Here is a 12,481-nt window from a genome sequence, read left to right on the forward strand (position 1 = left end):
ATTTTTTTTTTTTTGAAGGGTTTTTCGTGTCTCTATCTCCTTCAGTTCTGCTCTGATCTTAGTTATTTCTTGTCTTCTGCTAGAATTTGAATTTGTTTGCTCTTGCTTCTCTAGTTCTTTTAATTGTGGTGTTAGGGTGTCAGTTTTAGATCTTTCTCACTTTCTCCTGTGGGCATTTAGTGCTATAAATTTCCCTCTAAACACTGCTTTAGCTGTGTCCCAGAGGTTCTGGTATGTCGTGTCTTTGTTCTCATTGGTTTCAAAGAACTCATTTATTTCTGCCTTAATTTCGTTATTTACCCAGTAGTCATTCAGGATCAGGTTGTTCAGTTTCCATATAGTTGTGCGGATTTGGGTGAATTTCTTAATCCTGAGTTTTAGTTTGGTTGCACTGTGGTCTGAGAGACTGTTTGTTATGATTTCCATTCTTTTACATTTGGTGAGGGGTATTTTACGTCCAATTATGTGGTCAATTTTAGGATGAGTGCTGTGTGGTACTGTGAAGAATCTGTATTCTGTTGATTTGGAGTGGAGAGTTCTGTAGATGTCTATTAGGTCTTCTTGGTCCAGAGCTGAGTTCAAGTCTGAATATCCTTGTTAATTTTCTGTCTCGTTGATCTGTCAAATACTGACATTGGGGTGTTAATATCTCCCATTGTTACTGTCTGGGAGTTTAAATCTCTTTGTAGGTCTCTAAGAACTTGGTTATGAATCTGGGTAGTCCTGTATTGGGTGCATACATATTTAGGATAGTTAGCTCTTCTTGTTGCATTGATACCTTTACCATTATATAATGCTCTTCTTTGTCTTTTTTGATCTTTGTTGGTTTCTTTTTTTAAATTATACTTTAATTTCTAGGGTACATGTGCACAACGTGCAGGTTTGTTACATATGTGTACATGTGCCATGTTGGTGTGCTGCACCCATTAACTCGTCATTTACATTAGGTATATCTCCTAATGCTATCCCTCCCCCCTCTCCCCACCCCACAACAGGCCCCGCTGTGTCCTATTCCCCACCCTGTGTCCAGGTGTTCTCATTGTTCAGTTCCCACCTATGAGTGAGAACATGTGGTGTTTGGTTTTCTGTTCTTGTGATAGTTTGCTGAGAATGATGGTTTCCAGCTGCATCCATGTCCCTACAAAGGACATGAACTCATTGTTGGTTTAAAGTCTGTTTTATCAGAGACTAGGATTGCAACCCCCTTTTTTTTTTTTTTTTTTTGCTTTTCCTTTGCTTGGTAAATGTTCTTCCATCCCTTTATTTTGAGCCTGTGTGTGTCTTTGCATGTGAGATGGGTCTCCTGAATACATCACACAAATGGGTCTTAACTCTTTATCCAATTTGCCGGTCTGTGCCTTTTAATTGGAGCATTTAACCCATTTAGATTTAACATTAATATTGTTATGTGCGAATTTTATTCTGTCATTATGATGCTAGCTTGTTATTTTGCTCATTAGTTGATGCAGATTCTTCATAGTATTGATGGTCTTTACCTTTTGGTTTGTTTTTGCAGTGGCTGGTACCAGTTTTTTCTTTCGATATTTAGTGCTTCCTTCAGGAGCTCTTATAAGGCAAGTCTGGTGGTGATAAAATCTCTCAGCATTTGCTTATCTGTAAAGGATTTTATTTCTACTTCCCTTATGAAGCTTAGTTTGGCTGGATATGAAATTCTGGGCTGAAAATTCTTTAAGAATGTTGAATATTGGCTCCTACTCTCTTCTGGCTTGTAGGATTTCTACAGAGAGATCCGCTGTTAGTCTGATGGGCTTCCCTTTGTGGGTAGCCCGACCTTTCTCTCTGGCTGCCCTTAACATTTTTTACTTCATTTCAACCTTGGTGAATCTGACGGTTATGTGTCTTGGGGTTGCTCTTCTTGAGAAGTATCTTAGTGATGTTCTCTGTATTTCCTGAATTTGAATGTTGGCCTGTCTTACTAGGGTGGGGAAGTTCTCCTGGATAATATCCTGAAGAGTGTTTTCAACTTGGTTCCATTCTCCCCATCACTTTCAGGTACAGCAATCAAACGTAGGTTTGGTCTTTTCACATAGTCGTATATTTCTTGGAGGCTTTGTTCATTCTTTTTCATCCTTTTTTCTCTGATCTTTTCTTCACACTTTGTTTCATTAAGTTGATCTTCAATCTTTGATATCCTTTATTCCACTTGATCTATTAGGCTATTGATTCTTGTCTATGCTTCACGAAGTTCTCCTGCTGCGTTTTTCAGCTCAATCAAGTCATTTATGTTCTTCTCTAAACTGGTTATTCTAGTTAGCAATTCCGCTAACCTTTTTTTCAAAGTTCTTAGCTTCCTTGCATTGGGAAGAAGTCTTGTGCTCTGAAAGAACATGCTCCTTTAGCTTGGAGGAGTTCGTTATTACACACCTTCTGAAGCCTACTTCTGTCAATTTGTCAAACTCATTCTCCGTCCAGTTTTGTTACCTTTCTGTTGAGGTGTTATGATCCATTGGAGGAGAAGAGACATTCTGGTTTTTGGAATTTTCAGCCTTTTTGCGCTGTTTTTTTTTCATCTTCGTGAATTTATCTACCTTTGGTCTTTGCTGTTGGTGACCTTTGGATGGAGTTTTTGCATGGTTGTCCTTTTTGTTGATGTTGATGCTATTGCTTTCTGTTTGTTAGTTTTTCTTCTAACAGGTGCGTCTGCTGCAGGTCTGCTGGAGTTTGCTGCAGGTCCACTCCTGACCCTGTTTCCTTGGGTGTCACCAGTGGAGGCTGCAGAACAGCAAAGACTGACTAGAAAAAAATCACTGTGAGACTAGTGTTCAGCATGAGAACCGGGATTAAATGAAGGTTATAAAGAATAGTATGTAATGACTATATGTTTTGGCAAGGAAATATAATTCAGCTGTAAAAAACAGTGGGAAGAGCATATGCAAAAAATTTTAAAAACTATTTTCTGCCATCATACTTTTGACTGTAGTGTTGGTTTTGTTGATCAGATATTTTCTGTGTATTGTGCAGCAAAGCAAATGAAGAATTATACATTGTTTTAATTTTGTTATCTCCTGTGTCATTGAGACCTAGGAATCTCAATGTGTAAGAAATTGTATACTATTTATAGATTCATATAGATGTAAGAAGGCTAAGTCCTCTACTTCTGATTTTTAATTAGAAGTATCAGTATGAACTTGAGATACTTTAATGTTATTTAAAAATAGTATATACCTTATATTTGTGTGTATATATATATTTGTACATATGTATATGTATGTTAATCTGAGAATGTTTTGTGTGTATTGTGGAATAAATCAAATGAATATTTATGTGATATTTTAGTGCTGACATTTCCTAGCTATGTCTATGGAAAAGTCCCAGAAATGAACAAACCTAGTTCCATGAATGTGGTCTTGAAATGCTGTTTTTTGGCTGGGGGCAGTGGCCCATTCCTATAATCCCAGCACTTTGGGAGGCCAAAGCAGGTGGATCACCTGACGTCAGGTGTTCGAGATCAGCTGGGCCAACATGTGAAACCCCATCTCTACTAAAAATACAAAAATTAGCCAGGCATGTGGCAGATGGCTGTAATCCCATCTGCTCAGGAGGCTGAGGCAGGAGAATCGCTTGAACCCTGGAGGGGGAGGTTGCAACAAGCCAAGGTTGCGCCATTGTACTCCAGCTTGGACGACAAGAGCGAAACTCTATCTCAAAAAAAAAAAAAAAAAAAAAAAGAATAATGCTGTTTTTTACTAAAAGAAACCAGAGCTTCTTTGAGAAATTTTTGATTCCAGGTCTGGGCCATGAAATGTGTAAAATGATCTTGGAACATTTTTATACCAGGTATCAAGGAGGCTATCAGCGACTGCTAGGTTCATGACAAAGGAACTCAGGAACTGATTTAAGAGGCTTTGGGTGACCAGCTATTTTAGTTTTACTACTGAAAGTCCTAAAACTTGGGAAAATTCTCAGTCTCAGGCAAAGTGGTACAGTTAATCACTCTCAGAGGCTTCTTCTGGCCAAAATGGAACTCTTTGAGCATCAATAAGGGTAAGAGCCATGACGGATTGGGCATTCTTTCTTGTGTTTAAATCCATTTCATAATGATATCAAAAAAAAAAAAAAAAAAAGCAAAACCCCAGAATACCTCCCCACCACCGACTAATTTTTCATTATTGGTGAATATTAGGGAATTATTCCTTCATTTTGAAAACTAATAAGGGAAAGATTAAGTATTTAGTTTTCTTTATGAACAATACTGCTAGGTAAACAAATAATCAGTAAGGTAAAGTTTATTTTTATAGAGAAATTTCATATGCTTGTAAATAAAGACAAAACGACAGAATTGGATTATTACTATTTTGCAGTCACTTATGTTTCAATGGATTTTGATGTTGAGTATCAGTGGCTGCTACTAAACACAAAAAGAGAGAAAATCATACATCTCTTAAAATATACCACCCTCTAATGTTTAATATTGCCAAAAATACTAAACTTGAATCTAATGAAGCTGCCCACATCCAACTACTAATTTACAGGTAATATAGAAGATAGAGGAACTTGTTAAACTGCATCAAGGGAATACAGTCAACAAAACCCAGTCTGTGGGAAACTTTAGGATAGGCGATCCAATATATTCAACAAATTGCAATGGAAAAAAGAGATAGTGAGAGAACCAACAGATTAAAAACAGGAAAAGTTAAACCATAGCACTTAGGTATTTATACTTCAGTAATAAAAAAAAAATAAAAGTAAGGAAGTGATTAATGTAAAAGAGTAGTGGTTTCTGTTGGTTGGCATGAGGGTAATGGCATTGGGAGGGAGTACATGAAGGCTTCTGTGGTGACTCACATGGTCCTGTCTCCTGATCTATGTGTTGCTTCTAAGTTCATTTAGCTGTGTATCTCTGAGTTTGGTTTTCCATGTTTGTGTTATATTTAATAGTAAAAGTCAAATAAAAAAACAAGGAGGGAAAGGAAATTGATTGGAGGGGAGGCAGCTATATTGGGAAATTGGTGAGAATTGATGCCTTATAGATTAATTTATAATAGCTTAGACTTATTAACTAAGAATTTTATTAAATGCTATTCTCAGAAGATTCAACATAATCTGTAAGTGGAGAGCCGTTAAAGTTTACTAAAAAGGGAGTTGGAGTGCTGAAAACTGTGTTGTTTTTTTTTTTTTTTTTGAGACAGAATTTCGCTCTTTGTTGCCCAGGCTGGAGTGCAATATTATGATCTCGGCTCATCGCAACCTCCGCCTCCCGGGTTTAGCAATTCTTCTGCCTCGGCCTCCCAAGTAGTTGGGATTACAGGCATATGCCACCACACCCGGCTAATTTTGTATTTTTAGTAGAAGCGGGGTTTCTTCATGTTGGTCAGGCTGGTCTCGAACTCCCGACCTCAGGTGATCTGCCCTCCTTGGCCTCCCAAAGTGATGGGATTGTAGGTGTGAGCCACTGCACCTGGCCCAAAAACTGCGTTTTTAAGAAGATAAATCTGGCTGGGTGGATTTCAGTGAGAGACTTGAAAGCTAGCCAAGAAACCACTATGTTAAGGTAATGGTGATAAAGATTTGGATTAGGGTGGTGCTTGTAGGAATAGAGGTAAAATAACAACTCTTATTTTATGCAGTAGGATAGTTGGTAAGACTTGGTGACAGATTAAGTATGGTTGCTAAAAATAAAAACAGTAGAAATAAAGATTGCATGTTTTGAGAGCAGATCACTTTGTTGGGTGGGATTAGGGAATTCTGGATGACAATCATAGAGTAAGAGCTTAATTTCTTCTTACGATGTATTTAAAATCTCAGAGGAATGGTTGCTAGGGATTCAACGTTCCAAATTGTTTATCTAAAAATGTCAGTTCTAACAGGGAAGACACTGATAATGTTTCCAGTGCAAGATATCCAGCTTACTGGTGTCGAATCTGTATGGGTCTGCAGCAACCTCAAGTTTTGCCTCCTTAGAAGAAAGAATTCGACTGAGGGGCATAAGGCAGAAAAAGAGACCAAGGCACATTTCAGAGCAGGAGTGAAAGTTTGTTTAAAAAGGCTTTAGAACAGGAAAGAAAGAAAGGAAAGTATGCTTGGAAGAGTCCCAAGAGGGCACTGAGGTCAAGTGCAGTGTTTAACCTTGATGCCAGAACTTAAGAGCCTGGCTCCTTTCCCATAATTCTTCCCTTAGGATGGGCTACCTGCATGTCCAGTGCCCTCCTTACCCTTAAGAGGTGAGCACACGCATTGTGTTTAGAAATTTGTATGCATGCCTACCTGAGGCTTTGTTCCTTTTTCAGGTGGAGTGCCCCCAGAAGGTCAGACTCACCATTTTGTGTCTTAAAGCACATGCCGTGGAAGTTGCTTCTCCCTGGCCTTTGCATTGAATTAACACTTCAATGCACCAAGTGTGGACCATCAGGAAATGTCTTCTCCCTGGCACTGGCTGCCAATTTATCAGTTTCAGAGAGGCAATGTGATAACTTCCAAACCATCAACTGACATTCCTAGTAGGTGGGGCAGTAGCCCTCTCCTGCCCCACTCTTGATTGTCTAACTACCTGCAACAATAACAGTAATTGTTTTTGTTAAGTACATAGTTGGGACAGAGATACGAGGGGGACTTTTCAGTGTTATTTCCTTTTATTTCTTGAATTTTGAATTATGTGCTTGTATTATCTGTTCAGAAAATGAATAATATTTAATTAAAAGATAGAGATGCCCCAATTGTCAATCTCCATGGGAAAAATTGTCCTTTTTTTTTTTTTTAATTTAAATATTTCAGACTAGTTTGTCTGAAAAGCAGGTAAACATGTTTAATACTTGATTGACTTTGACTTACATGTGTTTGTAAATATATGTTTGCTTTATGTTTGAGTATGGTATATGCATACATATGGTGTATTGCTTGTGAATACATGGGTGTGGCTGTGTGTGGCTCTGGTGTATGTATTTGTTGTGGGAAGTCAGGGACCCTGAATGGAGGGGCTGGCTGAAACCATGGCAGAAGAACATAAATTGTGAAGATTTTATGGACATTTGTTAGTTCCCCAAATTAATACTTTTATAATTTCTTACGCCTGTCTTTACTGCAGTCTCTGAACATAAATTGTAAAGATTTCATGGACATTTACCACTTCCCCAATCAATACCCTTGTGATTTCCTATGCCTGTTTTTACTTTAATCTCTTAATCCCATAGTCTTCGTAAACTGAGGAGGATGTATGTCACCTCAGGACCCGGTGATGATTGTGTTAACTGCACAAGTTGTTTGTAGAGCATGTGTGCTTGAACAATATGAAATCTGGGCACCTTGAAAAAAGAACAGGATAACAGCAATGTTCAGGGAACAAGGGAGATAAGACTTTAAACTCTGACTGCTGGTGAGCCGGATGGAACAGAGCCATATTTCTCTTCTTTCAAAAGCAAATAGGAGAAATATCACTGAATTCTTTTTCTCAGCAAGGAATATCCCTGAGAAAGAGAATGTGCTCTAAGGGTAGGTCTATGAACTGCCCCCTTGGAAGTGGCTGTCTTTTATGGTCGAAGCCGAAGGGATGAAATAAGACCCGTTCTCCTGTAGTGCTCCCAGGCTTATTAGGACAAGGAAATTCCTGCCTAATAAATTTTGATCAGACAGTTTGTCTGCCCTCAAACTGTCTCCTGATAAGATGTTATAAATGACAATGTGTGCCTGAAACTTCATTAGCAATTTTAATTTCGCCACATCCTGTGGTCCTGTGATCGGGCCCTGCCTCCACTTGCTTTGTGATATTCTATTACCTTGTGAAGCATGTGATCTCTGTGACCCACACCCTATTCATGCACTCCCTCCCCTTTTGAAAATCGCTAGTAAAAACTTGCTGGTTTTATGGCTCAGAGAGCATCACAGAACCTGCCGACATGTGATGTCTCCCCTGGACACCCAGCTTTAAAATTTCTCTATTTTGTACTCTTTCCCTTTATTTCTCAAACCAGCAGAGACACTTAGGGAAATAGAAAAGAACCCATGTTAACTATTGGGGGTGGGTTCCCCGATATGTATTTATTTCATCCATAAAAGAATGTTTATACCGGGAGGCTCTGGGACCCTGGCTTCTCAGAGCTTTTAATTCTTATTGCCACCATGTAGGATTTTTCTCCTTAAACAGGGGAGATGTCCTTGCTTCTCAGTTAACCTCGGGGCCATTCAGAAATGGTTGTGATGCAGTGGTATGGAATGTCTCTCTTTCCTTTGTAATCACTACTGAGGCTGAAGATCACTACGTATTGGTTATTCAGTATGTCACCCTCTACTGCACTCTCCCTCATGCAACTGCTGTGAATTCAGCTTCTGTAATAAAGTGTCCTAAAATACATGAACCTTTATTTCTTACCTCAGCCTTTTGATAGGTAAAGACCCAGTATTAGATCTGGAAAAAGGAATAGGAAGTGTGTGAAATAGTTTTGTTTTGTTGTTTATGTATTCTCTCTTTTATAATTTATTAGGGATTAAAAACCACCATGCACGGTGGCTCACACCTGTAATCCTAGTACTTTGGGAGTCTGAGGCAGGAGGTTCACCTGAGCCCCGTAGTTTGAGAGCAGCCTGGGAAACATGGCAAAACCTCATCTCCGCAAAAAATACAATTAGCCAGGCATGGTGGCATGCGCCTGTAGTCCCAGCTACTTGGGAGGCTGAGACAGAAGGATCGCTTTAGCCCAGGAGGTAGAGGTTGCAGTGAGGTATGATCATGCCACTGCACTCCAGTTGGGGCAACAGAGCGTGACCCTGTTCTCCAAAAAAAAAAAGAATATCATGAAATTGAGAGAAGTTTTAAGACTACTCCTGCAGGATATAGGAAAGAGAAGCTGGGATTGTAAATAACAGGAGGCAGTAGTAGGAAGCTGAGCAGCCTAGCTTAGTGATTGTCAATTTTGACTGCACATTGGTACCACCTGGGAATATTAAAAACATAAAAACGTAACTCATGCTTGGTTTTCACCCATAGAGATGCTGATTTAATTGGTCAGGGCTGTGGCCTGGGCATTGGAACATTTTCAGTCTACCCACTTGAATTAGTAGTCAAGACTGATAACCACTGGCCTAGAGAAGAAAACTGGTTTAGGACTGAAAGAATCCTTGGCTCTCACGATGCCTCAATTCCAAGTTCTCTCCACTTGGGATGAATTGGAGTTTATTATAAAATGTAAATATAGTACTTTTGTGTGTTCCCTAGGACATTTGATGCTTTTTAAGACTTGTGATTATTTAGGTTTGTGGTTGGTGGGAAACAAAAAACGCATGAGTGAATCTTTAGCATCTGGAAAGAATGGGTAGATTCACATATTAAGTACAGTGTGAGCCACTGTGCTTTTTTTTTTTAAATGTAATTTAAGTCCCAGGATACATGTGCAGGTTTGTTACATAGATAAACATGTGCCATGGTGGTTTGCTGCACCTATGCTTGTTATTACTGTTTATTAATAGTAATAAAGCTTCATGGATCAGCTAACTTAACATTGTGATGTTTGCACAGGTTGCCTGTGATTTGCTTCGGAGAATTATTCGTATCTTGAATCTCAGTAAGAGACTCCAAGGACAACTGCAAGGGGGAAGTAGAGAGATAACAAAAGCTGCTCAGAGTCTCAATGAACTTGGTAAGTGTTTTTTTTTTTATTAAAAAGTAGAGATTTAAATATTTTTAAGTCACTTGATTGACTTTTGTTATCACCATTAGCAAGTACTGGTAAACAAATTTTTAAATAATTGGCTGTATACAATATTAACACTTCTCAGAATGAGTAAGTACAATTAGTTGATTTCACTGAAATGCTATTTATTTTAATTGTATAGTAAAATTGGCCTTTTTCATATACAGGTCTGTGAATTTTAACACATACATAGATTCATGTAAGCACCATTACAGTCATGATACGGAACAATTCCATCACTCCCCCAGATTCTCTCCTTATTCCTTCAAGATGATGCCCACCTGCTTCCGCTAATCCTGGCAACCACTGATCTTTTCTTCATCATTGTAGTTTTGTCTTTTTGAGAATGACACGTAAATGGAATTACAAAGTAGGTGACCTTTTGAGGCTGTCTTCTTGTACTTAAAATAATACCTTTGAGATTTATTCAAGTTTTGGAGTGTACTAATAGTTTGTTACTTTGTGTTTGATTGAGTACCATTGCATGGGTAGCCTGCAGTTTGTTTATTGATTCACTGATTGAAGGACATTTGTGTTGTTTCCAGTTTTTGGTGATTATGAATAAGTGTACAGGTCTTTATGTGAAGTTTTCTTTTCTCTAGGAAATATTCTAGAGAAATGCTGCTTTTAAGATGACAACTCCCATGCTGATACTATGCCTAGAAGATTTTAAAAATTTATTTCTTTGTTCATTCTTTTCTCAGACATTTATTGCAGGACCTTGACAGTCAAGGGTTTAATGTTCATGGTTTTGACTATTAACCAGCTGCAAAGTCCATGATGCAGCAATTCATAATTTTTCAGGCAAAATTTGAATAGCTAGTGAGTGCACATTGAACTGCCCAACTCTGTGTTTTAATGAGGGTTGGTAGTTTTCTTCTTTTCACTGGGTACCCACTAATTTTTCTGAAGTGGATATATGTAGTGGTATTTGTACTTTATAGGCTCAAAAGTCTTTAATTGTATCCATTTCAGATATCAAGAGTCTGCTTACTCTTGGTATTGTGCTTTGAAAGCAGTTATGCCAAAATAGTATCAGAGAAATGTGCATTATGTGTTCTTTCTGAATTTTCCTGTCTTTGATTTTTTGATTATATAGTCATGCTATGCTGTAATGCTTATTCCATATTTTTTATTAATCAAGGAAATCTATCCTTCACAAATAATGCTTCAACAGCATTACGATTTTGTACTGCTGAAATACAGGTTTTGCTTAGGAAAATCATTGGGAATATCTCTAACTTGTGATTTAGTAGGCTTGGAAAATGTCATATGAAAAGTTAAACTTTTAAGCTGGGTATGGTGGCTGGTACCTGGAGGCGCAGTTAATTGGGAGGTAGAGGCAGGCAGAATTGCTTGAGGCCAGGAGTTTGAGACTAGCCTAGGTGAACAGAACTGATCTCCTCTTGCTGTAAAAAATAAAAATTGAGAAGTAAAGAAAATTAAAATAAAAGTTGAGCATTGTAGCATGTGTCTGCAGTCTCAGCTACTTGGGAAACGGAGATGGGCGGATCACTCGAGCCCACAAGTTAGAGGTTGCAGTGAGCTGTTATTGCACCACTACTCTCCAGCCTGGGTGACACAGCAAGATCTTGCCTCTTAACAAAAAAAGTTAACTTTAAACAGTGAGTAATGCTTGTGTGTTGTTTTCACAGTATTATTTAAACATAGAAGGGTAAAAATCCAAGTATCAGCCACTGTTTTGCTCTTTTCACATTTAATATCTGTGCACCAACAATAGTTGGTAGGATTATGGAATCATTAAACATAGATGCATATTATTCCAAGGCTTATTATGGATGTTTGTCATCACTGACACTCCTTCAGTATTAAGAAAGTGCTAAATTTTGATTGGATTATGATTATAATTTCTTCTAGAATTGACAGATTCTGTAATACAAATGGCGATGTCTTTGAAAAAAATAAAACAAAACAGGCATAGCTGGGCACAGTGGCTCACGCCTGTAATATCATCACTTTGGGAGGCTGAGGTGGGCGGATCATGAGGTCAAGAGATCGAGACCATCCTGGCCAACATGGTGAAACCCCGTCTCTACTAAAAATACAAAAATTAGCTGGGCGTGGTGGTGCGTGCCTGTAATTCCAGCTACTCAGGAGACTGAGGTAGGAGAATCACTTGAACTCGGGAGGCAGAGGTTGCAGTGAGCCAAGATCGTGCCACTGCACCCCAACCTGGTAACACAGCGAGACTGTCAAAAAAACAAAAACAAACAAAACACAAAAAAGACACAAGTATTGATCATAATGTTCTGAGTATAATGCAGAGGGTAAAACCATTATCCTTCCAATGTGCTGTTGGCTTTACCTAAAGTTTTTATAAAGATTGTTAAAAAGTTTTTGAGAAAATATAGTTCATGGTGGAATGATCACAAAGTGGATTGTATTAATCTAATTTTTAAAAGCTTTGCAGATGATGTGTGATTTAATATTTGCAAAGACATCATGTCTTTTTTATTCACCACTATAGTTCAGTCTTGACCAGTCCTGGCATTTATAACTAATAAGGAGAAGCCAAGGAAAAATAAGTTGCTACCTTTGGAATTAATATTTGAATAAAAGTAATAATTTTGCGATCACTGTTACAATTACACATGTACACTAAATGACACTTCTGTGATTGGAACATCTCTAAAATTGTCAGTGTCTTTATCAATATGGTTCTGTTTTTCATTAGAAAGAGTGAAATGATGAAGAGTAACAGTGTTTATACCATAGACCCTTGAAATTAACTTAAAAGCAGTCTTTCGAACTTGAAAGGTTTTGAGGCTTGATTTGGGACACCCAGATGAAACACATTGTCATCTGGAAATTAAGTATAT

At 38.1% G+C, this 12,481-nt stretch overlaps 1 protein-coding gene across 2 annotated transcripts in view; it reads left to right on the forward strand.

Moving 5' to 3' along the window:
* COG5 (component of oligomeric golgi complex 5) overlaps positions 1–12,481 on the forward strand; it is a 362,534-nt gene that overhangs the window by 29,115 nt on the left and 320,938 nt on the right. For both annotated transcript variants that reach the window (XM_011986381.1, XM_011986382.1), the window contains exon 6: positions 9,467–9,587. In XM_011986381.1, the coding sequence (XP_011841771.1) occupies positions 9,467–9,587 (121 nt within the window). The remainder of the gene's footprint in view (positions 1–9,466; positions 9,588–12,481) is intronic.

The sequence above is a fragment of the Mandrillus leucophaeus genome, unplaced genomic scaffold (genome assembly GCF_000951045.1).
Source record: "Mandrillus leucophaeus isolate KB7577 unplaced genomic scaffold, Mleu.le_1.0 Scaffold298, whole genome shotgun sequence".
Classification (NCBI taxonomy): Eukaryota; Metazoa; Chordata; class Mammalia; order Primates; family Cercopithecidae; genus Mandrillus; species Mandrillus leucophaeus.